The following is a 22,377-nucleotide window of genomic DNA, read 5'->3' as shown; positions in this document are numbered from 1 at the left end:
TTAAAAAGTATATTTACGATAAATTTATTTGTAGATTTTATATTTAAACATTTTACTATTCAACGAATTAATTTATATCTTATCGTATAATTAAATGACATTTGTGTATTATCGTAAACATACTACGAGACGTGTCGCGTCGCATCTGTGACACGACACGTCTCGTAGTATGTTTACGATAATTGGATAAACGCTTTAGAATAAATGGTTGCGAACCGCGACGCGACGCGTCTCGCAACCATTTATTCTAAAATTGTTTTATCCAAAAATATAAAATTAATTTTTTTACAAAGCGCACTTTCCGCGTAATAATGTCAACTTTTTCTTTAAAAAGCCAAAATATATGTATTTGAAATAAAGACAATTTGTTCCTATTATTTCTGCTGCCAAAATATCCTCTTAAATGGACCATTCTGTTGTAAAATGGCACAGAAAAACATGAAATAATTGTCCATAAAAAGGGATAAATTACTATTTAATCGCATATTTCAATAAAACAATAATAACCGAGTTTTAAAGCGTGACGGACAGACAAGAGTAAGAAACCATTGGAGAATTTATATATAGAATTCTGCTTAATGTGTGAGTCGAATTTTGTTAAATTTATAAGATTTTTAACAAATAACCGAGCAATTTAGAGACTTTAGAATAGGGGAGAAAACGTTTAAAAGAGCCGACATTTTGGATTTATTTCGATTTATTTAAAAGTTTATCGCTAAAAATCGATAAAAATTAAGTAGAAACACGATAAAATTGTCTCGTTTTTTACCTGTTTAAGAGCCAAGTATAACATTTTTTTCGCTTCGTCTTGCCTGAAAGAAGATGTAGTCAACCGATTTTCAGACAAGCAGAGTTTTAACTTTTTTTTCTTTTTGTTCTTTTTCTGTTTTACGCTTTTGGAAAATTCAATCTAAACAATAATAATCTTTCTAACTATCGTAAAAATCTTTTAAAGATGTGTTTTATGTCTGAAAAATGCGTCATTTTCAGACATAACATTTGAAAATTTGAATTGGAGACAATACTTATGTAACTGTGACGTATTGGTTTAATTTCACACATTTTATCATTGTTGCCAATTTGGAAAAAATTTTATAAATTATTTCCGTTATGCATAAAACAGTATTATTATATTATATTATTTTTAAAGATTTTTTTCATTTTTAAGTAAATAGAGAGAAACGGCCTTTTTGCAATTTAACTTAATAAAATATTAATAAAATCGAAGAAATTAGCGTGGCGTATTAGGTTAATATCGTTTGGTTTTGATTTTGATGTGTTGCCAATTTCGAATGAATAGTTAATTAATAATTAATTAATTAATTAATTAAACTTGTTATTATTATATAAATTGAATATTTTAAACACGCGTTTACAGTACTTCCAAAATTGCAACTTTATTAACCCGAAAGTTAAAATAATTACGGCTAAAACTTATAAAATCGATTAAGACAATTACGTAATATCGACGTAATCGGATTAAACAATAATCGTCTGGTTTATATTTTAGCATTGTTGCCAATTTTAGTTAATAATTAACGCGAATTTATAACATAAAAGCCTTAACACGTCGGTTAGAAACTTTATAATGGTCATTTTTACGTCTTTTTATTTCTCGGAGGGTTAATCGAAATGTTTAAAAGAAAATAAAAATAAAAATAAAAAAAAAGGTGAACGTCCACCAGGTGTTGCGCACACCTGCTACGTCCGGGGTTTGTTCAGTCGTGTGTTGTGGGGTGGATGCTGCACTTAGACTCCAGGTGCTGCCGTGTAGAACCGTTTCTATGGCAACGGACCAACTGATGCGTTTCCGTCCGTTTCCTTTCTCGTACGATTCAGGATCAGCGAATTTGTTCTCAGTCGTTCGTCGCTTTTCGTGTTATTGTTGCGTAGATTCGAGTTCAAGGTAAGTTCGACTGTTTTAAATCCGAAATTTCAAATTTCGCCCCCTGTCGTCCGTAACTAAAAAACACCGAGTTGCCATGGTTACCAAAAATTACCTTTCGGACATTTTTTTTCTAATTTTCAACGGTTTTACATCGGTAAAACACGAGGAAATTTTTTTATAAAGTATTTTTCGAGAGGTTTTACGCGTAAAATCGTAATTTATGTTAAGCCTATTTGTCAGAATTCGCGTTTTTAAAACGTAAAACCAGACGTCGCCGTGGTAACAGTTTTAAAAACATTCGTTAGTTGCCATGGCGATAGATGTTATTTAAAAAAAAAATTACCATCACCATGGTAACAATTTTAAATTTATAACCGAATGGGTAATATTAATGCCACCTTTTGGCGGCGGTTTTCTAGGAAATTGTCACAAAAAGGGCGATTACTATGGCAACATCCTGTTTACTCGAAAGATACAAAAGGCATGAATGGTTTTATAGTCAAATGATGCTAAGCAACTGTACAATAATCGCCATTTTAGTTTTTTCTGCTGGAAATTGTTTTTACACGTTACTATTGAGCTAAAATTCAATATTTTGGATGATCTAAACACCAAATCATTTCAAAAATTTAGTTAAATGATAAAAGAGACTAATTTTGAGCATGATCTGTGATTTATTCATTGAAAATCTTGCTTGAAATCAATTATTTCTATTAATTTAATCATCACAGTTCAAACAGTTAATTGATTCGGCCTCATAATCACGATTAAAAGCAGAATGTGGCTTAAAATCAGCTTCAATCTTATCAATTAGACAATTTTACATGCTTTCTTCTCACCAAAAATCTGTAAACTGTACTAAATTACTGTGTATTCATACATGTAGCTGTATAAATCAAAGGGATGTAGCAATACATTCCAGTTTAACATCTTTTTTATACTAAAACTGGAAAAGTATCCATAATATTTTGATTTTTGAAAATATAGTACAAGTAATCATTTAAAAAAAAGAGCTATAAAACCATCCGAGCTTATCCTTTAACCATAAGTTCTTTATGTTGATATTTGCCGTTGCTTCTTTACAAATTTTATGGTTCCTCCGGGTGCTGGTAACTCGATTTGGTGTAAAAAGAACTCGACTAGTTTTAAGCTACAAAAAAATATTATTTAAATTGTCAAATAAAACTCCACTTAACCTTTGTCGGAGGTTAATACTGTCTTATGCAAATTGCTCCCTTCCTACTCAAGTGTTGACAGTGCACCACACCACACCACGCCCTTCCCTTACCCAAATGTGGCCTCAAGCATTACCTTTTTGGAACTACTTGAACTCTAAAAACAGTCAGAAATGTTGGGGGAAAAGTGGATCGGTGAGCAGCAAGATATATTCGAAGAGTGAAAAGTATTTTTAGTGAGGGTGTCGGTCGAAGTTCTCCGAATTAGTTTCGCGTGTGGTGAAAAGTTGACAAGTTAGCTCTTAAATTAGTCGCGTAACTTTTCTTAGTGGCGATAAATCGAGACGAGTTAAGATGAATGTATATCCTACAATTAATTGTTTTGTGAAGTCTTAAACACTAAAAATTATCTTACATTCGTTTTAGATAACACATGGCATCGCAGTCGCACATTTATCCGCCAAAACATCTTGCTTTCGTCTCGCTTGCCCTAGGTTTTCTGGTCATTTGGACTGCAGTTTTGGCCGGATTACTAGTATCGAGGGCAGTCAAGGTAGTGTCTCTCATTTATTACTCTTACACTTCATAAATCTTGGCTTTTTTAATATTAAAGTGTATGTTAATATAAATCTTAAACTTTCTGTAGGATAGTCACATAGCAGAAGAAACTACAAGAGTTTTTCACACGCACGAAGACGTTGGGAAAGTAACATTTGCACTCGGACATGAATTGGGTAATTAGCTTAATACAAAATAACTTTTTGATATGTTTTAAGCAAGACTTTTTTATAATTAAAAATCTTTTTGTAGTGTCTATTGTTGATTGGTTACTCTCGAAAATTTCCAAAAATATGACAGACAGAGACGTTCTATCTGTCACTTGGAAATTCACCGATAGCGTGCTCGAGAATGTACAAGAGACCAGTTCGCAACGATGGGTTCATAGTGTCGTAACTCTTCTAGACACGATAGAAGTGAAGCTGAATAAATTTCGAGAGACATTAACTCCAAATACAAATCCTCTACAAGTTATAGATTTTTACTTAGAACTAAACAACATGATCATTAGAAAGTGCTTCCTTCTCGACTACGCAGGTCAACACCTGCCCATTCCCAGTCTGTCATATACTTTGTTTCTAAAGGGAATGACTCAGAAATTCGGAGAAATGGCCTTCGGAACTGTCTACGTCAAATCGGATTTGCCCGTAAACAAGTCTGAATTTCTCTCCCTGAGAACAGGCGGCGACGAACTGATGGAATCTGCCTTTCACTTCACGCCTAGAGCCCGAACCAAATGGTGGGAATTACAAGAACAGGAACCCCGGGTACAGAAAGTACTGGGTGCCATGGCGGAAGATCTCGTCTCCGGCGGATCTCTGAGGGGTCACCGCGAACTGGCAATTCCCTATTTGGATGGCGTGAGAGAACAAATAGCAATGTTGCTCCTGACCAAAGAAGTACTGAATTCTACACTCGCCAGTTGGGTAGAAAAATTTGCTCAGAAATCAAACAACACGCTTGCCTTTCACACGTCGATAGCCTGCGTGGCAATTCTGGCCGTAGTTCTGTGTCTGATAGTCACCGGATGCTCGTGTAACAGTCTGAATCAAACGGAACAGAAAGCCGAAGTCACACAAAATCAAGACACATCATCCGACAGAACGCAGATCTTAACGACTCCAGATTATTTGAAACCTCAGTGTTATTTGTAGATTATTAATATTATATTATTATTTATCTAATTTAATTACTTAATTTGCTTTTATACAAATTTATATATAGTATTTTTAATATACAATAAAAGATTTTATAAATAGAATTTATAATCATTATTCTATTTAATAATAATACTTACTTCTGCTGTCATCTAGTTACTTCTTTTCGTCATTCATCCATTCGAATATTTGAGTTGTAGCACAAATGGCATCTGTATCCGTTACGTCCAAACAATAGCAAACTAAATTTTATAAATCACTATGGTACAAATTATACAACTTAGCTGGAACACACTACAGTTCTTTAATTGGAGATGAAATTACAGTCATACTCCGGTATCCAAATCTCACCTACAACAAACGTTCTTTGATTTTTATATTGCAACAGATACTAAACAATCCTGCTATTACAAATTTCTTTAAAACATGAAAAATTCAAAAGTTGTTTCACTCCTGGTGTCTGTTTTGTTTCAAAGGTGTGCACACATTCTAATAGTTAGTTAATTTTTTCACAAATTGCATAAATGGTTCATTACAATAGACTCACTACTATAGGTTTGTTTTATTTTCATTGTTGTATTGTTTGTACAATAGTAATTTATATACAGGATCTTCCAAAATGAAAATTACAATTCAAAATGGTAGCAATGTTAAATTATTATCTGAGAACGTTATGTAGATTAAAACATTAAAAAACAGTCCAAGTTTCACATTTGCCTATTACAATTTAATGCATGCACTTTGTGTTGCATGATGACGAGCGACTCCGGCTTTGCAAACTACAGAACATGAAATGTCTTCTTCCACCAAGTCACCATTTTTGTTTACAGCACTTCCTAGAGGTGGTACACAAGATGTTTGAATGCAAACAGGAGATGAAATTCAACGGTTACATGTCACACCTCTTTGGATAATAATTAACATAATTACAGTAATTTGAAATGGTATTCATTTTCGAAGATCCTGTACAAACTATACAACAATGTTACATTTCCATAGCTGTCTATTGAGTATTAAAAAAATAGTCTTATAGGGATGTTAATAATAATGCAATGAATAAATTGTTTACTAATGAATGCTTACGTGATGTTTGCATGGGAATTGGAATTTTTAGTATGTTACAAAACAGTTATTCTGCATTATTTTAGCATCATTTGGGTTATTCAGATGGACAAGTTAAAATTAGAATTTTCCCATAAGAAATAAACACTTCCTGATTTCAGGAATACATTACGGCTGTAATTCATACTGTATTGATTGGTAGATTAGTTGTTTACAAGTATTTACGAAATAAAATACTAGAAACGAAAACAAGCCTGCCATACAAAATACACAACCACACCAGACTATAATCTTGCCAACTATGATTTTTATTTTACAGGTATTTAAATTACATTAATAAAAAGAAATCTTTTAACATTTTAATTTTTATGCAATTTGAAATCTACGTTAAAACATCGGATAAATCTAATAAATACTTTTTGTAGTTTCAAATTAAAATATTTTCAAGGAAAGTATTTTAATGATACGTGCCAAAAAGCGTAAAGGTAGTGTCGATAATTAGCATAAACTGTGCACTGTAATAAATTATTCTAAATTAAGTATTTTATATGAAGTTTCGAGAACTGTGCCGACAATTATTGCAAAGGAAGTCAATTTCCATTAGTGTGCTTTCTAATAGCTGCACGTTTGTGATATTGCTTTGGTTTCTAACTCTAAGACGCAAATTCATATAATGGAAACTAGACAAAATATCGAACTGTTGATTGCCTGACGTCAAATGTATATATTTGAGGTTGTCTTCTTTGATCATTCGTTTTAAAAAATATCATAAATTGGAATGTCTCAAGTCGTTATAGAAGCATATCCATCGTGGGGCCACGAAGAAATTGCACTTTATCACTTGCGACTCTAGCCGTCATGCTTCCTTTATTTCTACGTTCTATGATAATTTTTGTAAAGTGCTATCAAGAAAGATCGAACTCAGCAAAATTGCTTGTAAATAAATCTACTACTTGCATAAATATTCCTTGTTTTTTTTGTCTTCCAAACCGGCTCTTGTCTTGCATATATACAGATAAAACAGCTTTAAAGAACTTAACAAAATATTTATAAATAAATAAACGTTCTAAATTATCACATTACCCGTGAAGCCTTAAAACTAACGTGTATATGTATATACACTACTATATACAAATACAAGATAACAATACCACAATTATGCATGTCAAGGAATCTCTCATTCCGTAAACAGAAGATAATCACTAGAATAGTGTCTTCATTGAAGATACAATTACCCATAGCCATAAACTGCCTTTAAAATTATATATGTATGTATATATCACAGTAGCTAGTGCAGTCGCTTGTCAATCATCTGGATTATTTCTGCATCGTGTAAATAAAAAATTTAAAAATCAGTGCTGTATTCAGTAACATAGTTAAAACTTTCTTTAAATAATCCAGATAACTGATGCAATGACTGTATCTAATACAATAAATTTAATAATTTATATATGTGTATGCTGTCATAGTACTAATATCAGCTCTAGGAAAATAAAAACATAACAGTAACAAAGTATAAGAGTTAACAATCAATCACTTATAAATAATTTTCTAAACGACAGAATGTTTATAAATTAAACTTATCTTGATTCGTTTTGTAATGTCAAATATCTATAAAATTAGATAATAGTACTTTTTCAAAGGTCGGAGTTAATTGCCAGGTCCTCACACGCGTTCGTCAACGTCTGGAAGTCCTCCTCGAAGAACTTGTCAAGTAGCAGACACTCAATCTGATGATCGTCTAGTGTGTCTGCAGTGCCTCCGCTTGCCAGGCTGTCTGTGTCCGAGAGATCCTCTTTCTGAATGCGCAGCATGTTACAGTCTGCACCAGAGACTTTCCTCGACTGTATTACGGGACTGTTCGGATTGGTCAGAGTATTGTTGTCCTGAGTTTTCGTTTCATACCTGTCAAATACTCCGTTCGACGAAATGATATACTTGTCTTCTTGAAACAATTGTATACTTTTGTTTCCGTCGCTCGTATTCAACTGATTAATACCCATGTACTTTGATTGATCTAATTCATCGCAGATACTCAGCACGGAAGGACTAGGAGAGCAACTATCTTGCGAGCAACCCGTAGGATCAAGATGGGACCCATTCTTGGATTCGTTAAGTAACTTTTGATTCATTTTCTCTTTGGAATTTAATGCAGATGCCGATATGATAATTTGTCTATTGCTATCCAGATTATCTGTTTGAATATTCTATGGGAGAAAATATAAAAAACAAAGTTATTTGAAAAATTTACAGAATTTCCTATATGGAAATATAAAGTCAATATTTACAGCAGTATTTGGTAATTCTCCATCATCAAAAGATTTTATTGACGAAGGTGAGGAGAACGAATTAACAAGAATGGCTGTTTTAGTACTCAGAGAATCAGGAAGCCTTAGATATATATCATCCGTTTCCGTTTCTATAGATCTCCTGCAGATTTGTTTCTGTTCCTGTAAATATATCAAACAGAAAAAGTTAATATAATACTGCATAAATACTTGTTTACAAAAGGAAAGGCTTAAAGGCAGTTATAAAATGTGTTAGTTTTCTGGTTAAAGGCAAAAAGACTGGGGAAAAAAATAAATTTAATTTTTAAAAGAATACAAATTTACATATTTGATAACAGGTAGCCTTTCAACATAATGCTTCAGGCAAGAATGCAATTGTCTGGTTTTAGACAATCAAGCTACCTTTAACAAAATCTGCAATTATTAGGCCAAGTAAATGCAGCCAAAATATCCAATAAAAAGAAAACAATAACTGAATGGGTAAATATTTAGTATATATACTAGGGGTGGTCAAACCTCATTACAATTGGAGCCATATACCACATATCAGAAATACATGAGCTGCATCATGTATTGAAATGTGTATACATACACACATATAGAAGAAAAGCACTTAAGTCAGATCCTCTACTCCTAATTAATAAGGATCCAATATACGAGAGCCACAGTTTGGCCACCATGGATTTATGTAATATAATAATTACAGCACATTCTTTCCAAACAATTCAATGCTCCTGCATTGTTAAACACAAATGCATAAAACTTTATGGACAAAATTCTGGCCTTTGATGTAATATATAGTTTAAAGAAAACACTCAATAAACCACTACTAGTTGAATAGTATTTAAAAGATTAAACTACTTTTGAGCTAGTGTTTTTTTTACTAATAAGATTAATCACACACCCCTTGGCACAAATTCTATAATATAGTTAACTATTTTTGGACTTTAATTAAGCTACCTTTTACATACAACCAGCCATTCAAAATACATTAAAAATAAATAAGTCTTGTGTAATATTTGTTCTGTGGAAGAATAAGCACTGACTCGTGCTGTAAAACCTACAAGTGAAAAAAATAAAAAGTCAAGTCACTTTTTGCATTAATTTTGCAGGTGCCAGGTGCAAAATCACCTAACGAGAGCTAACATTTGTTTCGTGCCATCATATCTTGATATTTTTTTTTTATAAATATATATTATTAAATGATGATAAATAAAATTTGCATGTATATTAGTAAAGCAAGATCATTATATAAACTTGACTTTTGTAGTATGGACATTTTACTGTTTTGTTAAAAAAACCAGTTGTCTTTTTTTTTAAGTGCAGAAGTAACATTTTTACGTGCGATTTTATGACTAATTTAGCAAATTTTTTAAAGCATTCAAAATTAAAATGCTCTTCTGATAAAGGAAAATTTAACTGAAATTGATAAAGCTCATTCATCGATTCAAAACAAATCACTTCTCGGACTCTTAGCTGACTGTAAAAAATATCTTAAAACTATTTTGTTGTTTCATATATTCTATAAAATACTTGACTAGGAGTGTGTCCTTTCTCTTCTCTGTATTGGAATATCTAATCTGTATTAACACTTAATTTTACTATTAGATCGTACATTGATAGAAAATTTTCCAGTTGAAGCTTGGAGACAAATGATTACATTAATAAATTTTTAATTTTTGGGGTTTTTTTTTTTCACAAGTAAATTATAAAATACAGAATTGCATCAATACTAAAAGATAAAGCGTCCCTGTGAGATTATGTATGTCAATCACTTTTACGATTATAATCCATGGATTATTTACTCAATTCCAGGAGGGGCAAGTGCCCAGTCTGACACCCTCTGCAATACCTACATTATGATATAATAGTAAAATTAGTACATGATTTTTCTCAAAATTTCTATGAAGAAGAACAAATTAAACTCGAGGAAAATCGATCAGATTCTCTTAATTAAATCAACGTTATTCTTGTCATACAAACATGGCAAGAAAATTTCTCAAGCTTTAATTCAAATACCTTAATAAATTATCCATATATCAATTTAATTATTGATAACATTCATGTGTAAATTTTGTCATAAAATATTCCAACACAGTTGTTCTTCCCTCATCGATGTACGGTATTAACAAATTTAAATGTTTTTCCTCAGAATTCTTCTCTCATATACTAAATTTACCTTACACTCTGACTACATATTAATACTTAACCTTTTAAACAAATAGTAGGCATTTTTAGAAACTAAAAACAATCTATTGTCTCACTACAAAATGTCATCAATAAATCAAAGCAGCGGTTGGCTGAACTTCGGTACGGCTGCAAACGACTTGTCTGTCAAACTTGATGCACTATTTTTACAAAACTCTGAAAACTTTCTTCAGTCATGCAGACGAGTAGTTGGTTTATCCATATTTACATTTTAAATTTAGTTAAATTGAACAAAACTGCATTATGTAATACTCCTTACAGAATAATTCAAAACAGAGCTTTGCATGCAAAGTAAAATTTTATTAAAGACAGTTAAGATTTACTAAAATCTGCATAAAAAATTTGTTGTTTTGTAATTTACTATATTTTTTATCATCAGGAAGTTTGCATTTTACATATATATATATATATTATTTAGCATCTGTCTACTTTCAAATGTTTGGTTAAAGTTTTTTAAAAGCATTTAATCATAAATTACTTAATGCAATTCTAATTTTATAATTTGTTTAGCTTCCTTTTGAAAATATATCATTGTGGATTCTATAAATATACTGTATACATATATAAATCTAATCTTTTGTTTGTGTTTATATATTTTGCTTTTGAAATTATATTTGGCAGTTGGGAATGAATTTGAAATTGATCCAATTTTGTTTGCAGATGGAAATACTTCAATTTCATGTACGTAAAATGTCTGTATAATAGAAATTTCACCACTTTAGAAACTGGTATTAAATTTTGTAAGTCGGTAACCTAAAATTAAACAATGAGATTAAATTTTAGACATTATATTGTTTGAGAGAATTTCTAGCTGCATAAAAAGCAAACAATCATTTTAGCAATTATTTATGCACTTGCAGAACATATTTTAAAAACTTAAATATATTTTTATTGGGACAGTGAAATTAGTATACCAAACCATTGACTCTGGTGCCTCGGTTTTTAAACTTCCAACTCTGATTCTTTCATTAAAACTACACTGTTAGTACACAAATCTGACAAAATTGTAAAAATTTTGTTGTAAACCATCAGACTACACCTTTAAGTATAGGTCTAAAGTCTGAAATTGTCACATTTTTCAACTCTCTGAGGAATTACTAGTCAATTTGCACAAATATAAGCCTGGATTGTGTGCAAAGAACTTATTAATATGTTATACCAACATTATTTATATAGAGTTTAAGTACAGTAAATTCAAAAATTCCATAGTGTTGTCTAATTTCTGTAATGTTTGAATTCTGTCCTAATTTATTAGAATCCAATGATTTATTTGCCAAATAATTTGATGCCGATACGGTTTCAGAAATAGGTAATAAGCCTGAATGGAATATAAAAATACTAATTGAAGCAGAATCAAGAGAGTCTAAAAAACTAAAACTACTCTCCTAGTAGTTTCAAACTTCTTAGATCTATCTTCGGGGAATGCAAAAAAAATTCAAACAAAGTCAAATACTGTAAGTCTGATCCCATGGGAGTTACATTGATGTTTGTTTATTCTTTTATGAATGAAGCATGGCAGTGAGTAAGGAGGAACACACTGAAGTTATCTTGACAAGAACCCTCTGTTGGCACAAAGTCACCGAAGAGTTTGAAAGGCTAGATTTGGACTATCATGCACAACTGGTGGAATGTCTAGATACAACCCGTTAAATGTTTTGGCATTGACAACAGGTCATTATCAAATTAACTCAAATTCATTCTGCGTTATTCGGCACTATGCTTCACCTCAATGTGACCCCTATGGGTCCAGACTTATCATACATTCCAAATAAATGTTTCACGTTTTGATTTTGTTTATAATCCATAAAGACGAATTGCTGTTTTTATCATTTTTGACTCCAATAAAGTAATATTTTTATGTTTGACTTAAATATTTGAAGTGTTTGTCAGTAAATACAGAGAATTTTCTACCGTTCCATTATAAAAATAAACTTATTTTTTTAAGAGATAAAATTTTTAATAGCTGATAAAATTTTTTGGCATATTGCTCCTCTAATCTGCAAACTTGCATTCAAATATTATCAAAGTAGTAGTAAACTTTTAAAGTATTTCAATTTTATTTACTAATCCAAAGCCTTTAATTTAGCAAGATCCATAAAGAAATACTAAAGTCAAATAAGTGCTGTAAGATGTGTTTTTAATACAAAACTGACTTCCAGGAGTATTTTTCTGGCTTCACTTTCAGGAGTTTCATGTAGTGAACTGCTTTGGAAATGTTATAAGACTTCACAATACAAGTTTTTTTTTTTTTTTAAATAATGAAATCCTATTCTGTTTAACTACAATTTCTGATTTTAACATCTAAAAATAATCACAAAATAATTTATTCAAGCTTGAGAGAACGGTACCAGGATATTCCATTAGAGCAGAAACAAATAGGATTCAACTATTTCCTTGGTTTTTAAAAAGATTAATGAGATTCTATTACCAACTTATAAATACAGATGATGAGAATATAAAATTTTTACACCAAAATATGTTTCAATCAAATGTTCTAAATGCCACCATAGATACTTGGCAATACAAATTCAATAAAATACTTCAAACATATGGAATCTCAAGTGTTTTATTAGATAAATCTGACATAAATTGGAATAACGCCTATACACTACTGATAGAATCGGCCATATCGCAATCAATAACCCAAGATCAAAACTCAATATTGCAATCGGCTTATCATCCATGGTATTCTCAAATTTTAAAAATTCCTTCTGACTCCAGATTTATTATAACTGAAATAAATATGAATATTAAACGATTATTATTACAACTTCGTCTAAATAAATATTCCTAGTTGGTTAATGATACATATATAAATTGTTCTAAAAAAAAGTGCTATTGGTGTAAATCGGAAAACACTTCTATTCTTCATCTGTTGAAAGACTGCACAGCTATTAAAAAATTTCGTCAGAAATACCAAATAACAGAAATTCTTGGCATGAACCACGATCTAAATTATATGGTAAGAATTGGAAATTTATTAAAAAATGATACGTATAATCTATATAACTTTTTCACCCAGATTACTAATATATTTGATAATGATGTTACAAATTAATATTTAGCTAATGATATGCAACTAAAACTTGTTTATGTATATTTTTTCTATCTATAAAATTATTTGTTAAAAAAAATAATATATATATATATAAGATGTAAAACAAGCTACTATGGATTTTCATGTATAAAATAACCACTCTGTAACAAGGACTTTTCCTTAGTACAATAAAAAACTTTGATTGATTGATTGAAAATAATCACAAAAATGTTTTGTAAGAACTGCGACGACACTTTATTTAATAAATTTCATCAATAAAAAATGTTTTTGAAGAAAAAGCAAATTTAGCAAAATCTTTATTTGGTATTGTCTATTATAATAAGTACAAAATATATTTAGACATGTTGGGCTATAAAATAAGGGTTTAATAGAAACATTTTGGCCCACTTAGGCTAAATAGCTGAAACTTTAACAAGCAGTTTGAGTTTCCTGTTTATTTACATATGGCACCAACTTCCATTCATTTCTTAAGCTATTTAATTTCTTATAGGTTTGTGAATTATCTAATCAGCTCTTGATAAAATTATATTGTGATTACTTTAAATACAATTTGTGTAAAATTAAGCACACTCCAAGTATTGCTACCAGCCAGTTAATGTTATCAGAATTAGCAAGTCCTAAAGCATACAATTTAAAATACATATTCATACCGGAATTTAAGTTTTTATTAAGTGATACTTTTATCATCATCTTTGCATAAGTTGGTTTTTTAAGCTCTCTTTTTGTGTTATCAGCCAAAGCTTGAGGCTGATAACACAAAAAAGAGTGCTTAAAAAACCTACTGAATGCATGCTGTCAGTCTTAACCAGTGCTTTAAGTGTTAATTCTTATTTGCTTGAAATATAGTAATTTAAATTTTAATACCAGCTGTAACAGCTGGTATTAAAATTTAAATTACTATATTTGTTTGTCTATATATATGTTTGTCTGCTAGAAATTTTAACATTAGATGAATTATGTATAATGTGAAGATTTATTAATTATATTTTAATTATAACATGTCTTTTTAAAAAATCAAGAATTCCCTCTAATTATAATCTGATGTACTTACCCCACTTAACATTATCTGTGAATTTGCTTAAACCAATAAAAATAACAAAGCAATTAATTACTTTATAAAAAGCTGAGTCTATATACATATTTTGTACAAATCCTAAAGAAATGTGTGATCCTAAAATAGAAAATAGTATGTGGCTCATGACCCTATCAAAGAAACAGTAATAGCAGTGATATTTACTATAAACAAATTAATAATAATGTCTTTTCTTCAACATTACGATCTTACCACTTGTTAGACAAATATATAAACAGAGTATTATTCATTACAAATATAAGCCAATGTAGGGATTAGTTATGTGCTGGATCATTCAAAATGTATATCCATGGATACGGATCATTAGTGTCTAGATCCGTGGATACAGATATGGATCTCAACTTTCGTACTCAGTCCGTGCCAGTACGTGTGATCTTGGACAGATAGTTGACGCTTTGCGTTAGTAACGCAACGCGTTTTGACTTGCACTGCACGTGTTTTTGTTTATAGTTTAGTGTGTCACGGGATAGCATAGATTACATTTGTGTTTTTGGAGTGTTGAGTTAAATTAAAATAAAAACAATGACAACAAAAAAGTTTAGCAGTGTAATATGGAAATATTTTACGATAGTAAATGATTTTTGCATGATAAAATTTTTGCAATATGAATGTGCCAAATATGTGATTTTAAGAAATAAAAAGTGATTTGAATTGAAGTTATTAGTATTTTATTGCTACCTATCTTTAAAATTTCATATAAGTAATGAAATTCATTAAGATAAAAGATCCATTAAAGATCCACTAAAAAGTAATGGATACGAATACGGATCTTTTCTCCCTCGGATATCTGTGGATACAAATACGGATATCCGGCACATCACTAGTAGGGATCTCAAAAATGTTATTGGACTGATTCCAAGAGCTAGAAGTAGAGGGAATCAATCTACAGGACAANTATATATATATAAGATGTAAAACAAGCTACTATGGATTTTCATGTATAAAATAACCCCTCTGTAACAAGGACTTTTCCTTAGTACAATAAAAAACTTTGATTGATTGATTGAAAATAATCACAAAAATGTTTTGTAAGAACTGCGACGACACTTTATTTAATAAATTTCATCAATAAAAAATGTTTTTGAAGAAAAAGCAAATTTAGCAAAATCTTTATTTGGTATTGTCTATTATAATAAGTACAAAATATATTTAGACATGTTGGGCTATAAAATAAGGGTTTAATAGAAACATTTTGGCCCACTTAGGCTAAATAGCTGAAACTTTAACAAGCAGTTTGAGTTTCCTGTTTATTTACATATGGCACCAACTTCCATTCATTTCTTAAGCTATTTAATTTCTTATAGGTTTGTGAATTATCTAATCAGCTCTTGATAAAATTATATTGTGATTACTTTAAATACAATTTGTGTAAAATTAAGCACACTCCAAGTATTGCTACCAGCCAGTTAATGTTATCAGAATTAGCAAGTCCTAAAGCATACAATTTAAAATACATATTCATACCGGAATTTAAGTTTTTATTAAGTGATACTTTTATCATCATCTTTGCATAAGTTGGTTTTTTAAGCTCTCTTTTTGTGTTATCAGCCAAAGCTTGAGGCTGATAACACAAAAAAGAGTGCTTAAAAAACCTACTGAATGCATGCTGTCAGTCTTAACCAGTGCTTTAAGTGTTAATTCTTATTTGCTTGAAATATAGTAATTTAAATTTTAATACCAGCTGTAACAGCTGGTATTAAAATTTAAATTACTATATTTGTTTGTCTATATATATGTTTGTCTGCTAGAAATTTTAACATTAGATGAATTATGTATAATGTGAAGATTTATTAATTATATTTTAATTATAACATGTCTTTTTAAAAAATCAAGAATTCCCTCTAATTATAATCTGATGTACTTACCCCACTTAACATTATCTGTGAATTTGCTTAAACCAATAAAAATAACAAAGCAATTAATTACTTTATAAAAAGCTGAGTCTATATACATATTTTGTACAAATCCTAAAGAAATGTGTGATCCTAAAATAGAAAATAGTATGTGGCTCATGACCCTATCAAAGAAACAGTAATAGCAGTGATATTTACTATAAACAAATTAATAATAATGTCTTTTCTTCAACATTACGATCTTACCACTTGTTAGACAAATATATAAACAGAGTATTATTCATTACAAATATAAGCCAATGTAGGGATTAGTTATGTGCTGGATCATTCAAAATGTATATCCATGGATACGGATCATTAGTGTCTAGATCCGTGGATACAGATATGGATCTCAACTTTCGTACTCAGTCCGTGCCAGTACATATGATCTTGGACAGATAGTTGACGCTTTGCGTTAGTAACGCAACGCGTTTTGACTTGCACTGCACGTGTTTTTGTTTATAGTTTAGTGTGACACGGGATAGCATAGATTACATTTGTGTTTTTGGAGTGTTGAGTTAAATTAAAATAAAAACAATGACAACAAAAAAGTTTAGCAGTGTAATATGGAAATATTTTACGATAGTAAATGATTTTTGCATGATAAAATTTTTGCAATATGAATGTGCCAAATATGTGATTTTAAGAAATAAAAAGTGATTTGAATTGAAGTTATTAGTATTTTATTGCTACCTATCTTTAAAATTTCATATAAGTAATGAAATTCATTAAGATAAAAGATCCATTAAAGATCCACTAAAAAGTAATGGATACGAATACGGATCTTTTCTCCCTCGGATATCTGTGGATACAAATACGGATATCCGGCACATCACTAGTAGGGATCTCAAAAATGTTATTGGACTGATTCCAAGAGCTAGAAGTAGAGGGAATCAATCTACAGGACAAGGTGATGGGCAAACAGGAAATTAAGAGGCCAGACAGGAGTTGGAATTTCATGCAAAAAAGGCAGTTTAGATGCACTTTAGAAGTAGACTTGATTCACATTTTTAAAACAATCTTCATTTCCTCACATCAAAGTCTTATATATATATATATATATATATCTGTTTGCATGTGTGTGTGTTTGTTTGCACATGCACACACATGCTGATAGTTGCTGAAAAAATTGTATTGCATAATCTGGAAATATTTATACAAAGTATATACATCCTCTTCCATAACATAATAGTTCAACAACAAACTCTGAATATTTAACCAGTGATAAAATTCCAAATATAGAAAAAAGAATTAGGACTGATGATAAATTTCAATCTTTAGAGACAACACCCACTAAAAGAAAATTGCACCCGTCCAAACCACGTCAAATACGAACAAAAGATTTTTAAAAATGTTATCAAAACACACTTCAGCATGCCAAGAGAAACTAATTTTATGTTTAAGAATGTTTTAATAAACTCTTCAACAGTTTTCACGACACTTCCGATTACTTTGTATTATTTTTCTGAGAATAGTTTGTTCTCTGGTACGATAGCTCATTTGTTGTTCTTATATCAGATGTCTATACCCTATAATTTTTGTTTATTTGCTATAAATATGATCACTTCTGGTGCTAAAGGCAATACCATATTTTATGAGAACTTGCAGGTGGCATTCTACAATAGATCAACTAAAATCTGATAGTGGAACTCTGTATTTCTTACTTTATGTAACAAGAAGTTCCTAATGGAGCAAAAACATGGCTGGATTTTGATCCTTTTTTTGCTCCATTTAATCCATACTTTAAAAATCATACAATTTAGAAGTGGCTTCTATTTGCATTCACAAGAAAATGCAATTCAAATTTTGTGATCTATTAAACTTTACAAGTATGTAACTTGTAATAATAAACAACAGTGGGATATAATTAATATAGCATTAAAGTTCAAATCACATAGATTTAATTTCTTAAAATTCAAAATAACAAAATTTAAACTATCAATTCTTTTAATACCCAAACATAACAAATGCTAATTTTTCATAAAAATTTTGAAGTATATTTTATATTTATTTTAAACATTATTATAATTATAACGTTCATTTGAAAATATTAAAGGAATCATTAATTATTTAATGTGTTTTTAAATTCATAAAATGAGTGCTTGTGATTAAAGAGATATATTTATTATATAAACAGTCATTTGTATCACCACATTGTTAGTAACAGTTGATAAATATGGCGGTTTCTCATTTGATGACCATACAAAGTTACTTGTTAACTGAATGTATTATTTTGATAGGATAAGAAATTAATTCCAGTTATAATAATCTTTAAATTAATCAAAACATTAACTTCAAAGGAAACTTCTGTAATGATAGATTTGCTAACTTTCTTGACTTTTACTGTAATGGATTGGACTGATAGAACAACAACACTTGGGTGATCTGCCAAGGAATTATCACCCAAGAGAACATTTTAAGGAAACTTAGTCTCTATTTAAATGTTAGATATGTGAAGAAAACCTAAAAAACTCCACATGCAGCCTGTTAATGAAGCACAGACCAGTGTTTGATGGTTCAATCAATTCAGTCACTGGTAGACCATTTACTATAATTGTTAAAAAGGTTTAACTGAGAACCGACCACTGTATTGATTTCATATTTAGGCAATAATATCAAAATTGGCATAACAGTGTCTTTAATCAAATTCCCATTCATTTATAAAACTGAGCATCTTTGTGAGATATAATTCACAAACTAAAATCTTATTAACTAGCCACTTGATAAATGGGGTTCTACTATATCGTCATAAAAAATTATTTCTTAGACTTAACTGATTGCATTAGTTGTTACAGATGAAGCATAAAACATTTAAAAAATTTTTTTACATATATTTTTCTTATAAAATAATTACTGAGTTATCGAGCAATATTTTTTGTAAAAAGTACATGGGGTATTCAAAAAGTTCCCAGAAAATTTAAATAAAAAGACAGCCAATCAAATTTAGCACTTTATTTTTCAACGTACATTCTATTCAAGTTAAAACATTTTTCCGTACTATGCAGCCCAGGGGTGGCCAACAGTTTTTGCCCCTGGGTCAAATTGGAAAGAAAACTTTTTCCATGGGCTGAACCAGAGGCTGCCCTAGGAAGATTTTGAGGTGGTGCGATATCTCATTGTGGTGTCAACCCGTAGAGACTAAATTGTAGATAGAGATTACAGATACATTTTTCACATTATCATGCTTTATCAATATTTTACGCTGTACTTACGAGATTTGTAATGGAGGGTTAATTCTAAATGCAGTGAGTTGTTGACCTTTGTTTTTTTTTTCAGGCATCAGAATTTTTCATCAAGATATTCGGACTTGAGTAGCTAATATTGAAAGATTGATCATGGGCCACAAATTCATTAGACGGGCTGTATGTTGGCCATGACTGTGTAGCCACTCTTCTAACCTCTTCCAGTAGAAATCAGTTCTCTTTGTTTCTAGCCACTGTACTACAAAACATTTCACTTGATCTATTGATCACCAGCAAATGTCTTTAATATCAATTTTTAAATTTCAGAATTGAAAAAAGTCTGATGGGGCTAGATATGGACTAAAACAAGCCTCAACAAATTTATACTCTCATCAATTAATTATAAATATAGCATTCTGTTTATGACTAATAACCATTTTCTGTAAACTTTCTGAAGAGCTCTTACAAAGGCCCCTTTGTTGCCAAACCTTTACAACTTAAAAAAATTTAAACTTCTGTTTATGTTTCTTGTTTTATCACTGCAAGATGTCAGAAACATTGATTTTTAGGACAGAAATCATCAAAGCTGTGGGCCAGATACAAAGCTTTAATGGGCCGTATCTGGCCTGCTAGTTTGAAACCCCTGCTTTATAACATTTCTTTAAATTGACTTTTTTCAAAAAAATTAATTGATAAATATGTTTTCCCTTTCTTGTGAAAAGGTAATCAATCAAAGGTAAAAATCAATTGGTAATTATACAAATTACCGATTGATTTTTATATTAATAATTCTGATTTACAATAAAATAAAATTAATTAATTTATTAAATTTATATTCAAATGATTTAATTTTATCATCAAATCTAATTTAATTTTTCTGGAAACTACCACTGTAAAAATCAACAAATTTTTATAAATCATCAGTTTATTTACTCATCATTTTCTTTGTGAAAAGAAATTGCTACTAGAAAACTAATTTAATCTTACAAGATTTATCTTAATCAATGACTCCAACAACTTTTATGTTGTACGTATAGTATAACATAATTGGCGGAATCAAGAAATAGTTTCTAACCTGTTTCCTCTCATTTTTCACATCATTTATATATGGTATACGATGGTGTGAAGGTAAAGGTGATTCAGCTCCTACTCCTTCACCTCTCTCTTGATTTTGTAGTTCTTTGGATTTACGCCTATGATGTATTTCATCACTAATTTCTTCCAAATTATGAAGGGCATCAGCATAACTCATTTTTACTTTTGTTACATTTTCTTCTAACTGCTGGACTTTTCTTTTTTGTTCCTATACAAATATATATATATACTAATTACCAACTGATTTTTATATTAATAATTCTGGTTTACAATAGAATTAAATTAATTTATTAAATTTATATTAAATCAAGAAAAAATAATATTTATAATCGAAATTATAACTGTTATTAAATTATAATGCACTTAAAGATTAATTAGCTATTTTATCACTTACAAGCAGTCAGTCAGTAGTGATTCAGAGATTCTAGTTTATTATACTGTATGTTTGAAAGCTTTTATTAAGTGTGTCATGATACTCTTTTCAGTTTACACTGTTTTGATTTTGTTTGGCCACTATAGCATATTAGTGCCCAACAGAAAAATGCATTAATATAAGTTATATTGGTCTACAAGTAATATTAATTGGGTAAAAGGAAGGGCTACAGTATTAGAAGTGTTAAAAATATAAAAGGTGAAGTAAATACATTTTATTGAAATTTCAAATGACTAAACTAATCAATGCATTTATGATATGTATCAGAATCAGATGCAGAAAAACGAATGAAGCATAAATATGATTTACAATGCACAAATGATTTACAATTTGAAGGTATCCCAAACAATCCTTTTCTGGAAGAATGATTTCAAAGCTGAACAATGGAGTATGATATCTCATTGGAAGCTCTCACACACTTGAAACCAAAAATATTTGATCATTTATTTGTAGCAACTGACAGTGAACTAATAGTGAACAAAAGACTATGTTTCATGACTGTGTTTCACTATTGCAGAGGAATACTCATCATCATCAGAAGAATGTAGTCAGAAATATGTCTTCTAAGTAGAGAAGAAGAACATGTCTATAGGAAGAACAATTTATGTGGTCTTGATATCATTCTCATATTGATTGTTAGTCCTTTGACTCCCTGGATTTAAATCCAGGTCAAGCATCATGAAGAGGCATGGCTGTCTTTGATGGCATTTTTTTTTTTTTACTTCTGGAAAGAAAACATCAGTAAACAAGTCTTTAGTCAGATTTTTATCAGTCTTACTAGATGATGAACGCTTCAAGTAAATATTTCCACGGACAGAATGGGCTGTCTTCAATTTTCAGGAAAATTAAATTTTTCTTAAAGATATAAGTAGAACAAAAGATGCAAGATTAATTGATTCTGATCATAGATTGAAATGTGTAAGAGTGATTGGTTAGCATCTTCTGACTGAACCAAAGAAGTAATAGTGAGTTCCTTTATAATCAAGAGTTCTTCCAGTAGGCATTTAATTCCAAATTTATCGCTGTTATACATTAACAGCATAAAGCCATCCTTTTCATTGTTGATATTGCTGGTTTACTCTTCAGCTGTTGATTGGATAATTCTTTTGGTAAATAATTCTATTGATCTTCTGGCTAACAATGTAATTTACTATCTTAAATCTTGTAACCCATGATTCTGATGCTTTGAACTTCATGAGTTTTATTTCCATGTTGACTTCACAAGCTCAGAATAGAAAGTGACGAACATGGATTATCTTATAGTCCTGCTTCCACAAACCATTAGATA

At 30.2% G+C, this 22,377-nt stretch overlaps 2 protein-coding genes across 2 annotated transcripts in view; one reads left to right on the top strand and one right to left on the bottom strand.

Moving 5' to 3' along the window:
* The first annotated feature begins 1,302 nt into the window (after window positions 1-1,302).
* Window positions 1,303-4,886, top strand: LOC111627626. The gene is made up of 4 exons (XM_023371212.1): window positions 1,303-1,906; window positions 3,490-3,616; window positions 3,710-3,797; window positions 3,874-4,886. The coding sequence occupies exons 2-4, from the start codon at window positions 3,497-3,499 to the stop codon at window positions 4,773-4,775; spliced, it is 1,110 nt and encodes a 369-aa protein (XP_023226980.1). The 5' UTR covers window positions 1,303-1,906; window positions 3,490-3,496; the 3' UTR covers window positions 4,776-4,886.
* A 145-nt stretch (window positions 4,887-5,031) lies between these two features.
* Window positions 5,032-22,377, bottom strand: part of LOC111627636 (SH3 domain-binding protein 5-like) — a 49,003-nt gene continuing 31,657 nt past the window's right edge. Inside the window, exons 8-10 of the mRNA XM_023371221.1 lie at window positions 20,637-20,864; window positions 8,129-8,290; window positions 5,032-8,047 (exon numbers count right to left, since the gene is read on the bottom strand). Of these exons, the coding sequence (XP_023226989.1) occupies window positions 7,478-8,047; window positions 8,129-8,290; window positions 20,637-20,864 (960 nt within the window). The 3' untranslated portion in view covers window positions 5,032-7,477. The remainder of the gene's footprint in view (window positions 8,048-8,128; window positions 8,291-20,636; window positions 20,865-22,377) is intronic.

This window comes from Centruroides sculpturatus, unplaced genomic scaffold, assembly GCF_000671375.1.
Source record: "Centruroides sculpturatus isolate CEXI.00-Female unplaced genomic scaffold, Cexi_2.0 scaffold1, whole genome shotgun sequence".
Classification (NCBI taxonomy): Eukaryota; Metazoa; Arthropoda; class Arachnida; order Scorpiones; family Buthidae; genus Centruroides; species Centruroides sculpturatus.
The sequence above is the reverse complement of the archived record's forward strand: the minus strand, read 5'-3'. Positions and strand labels throughout refer to the sequence as shown.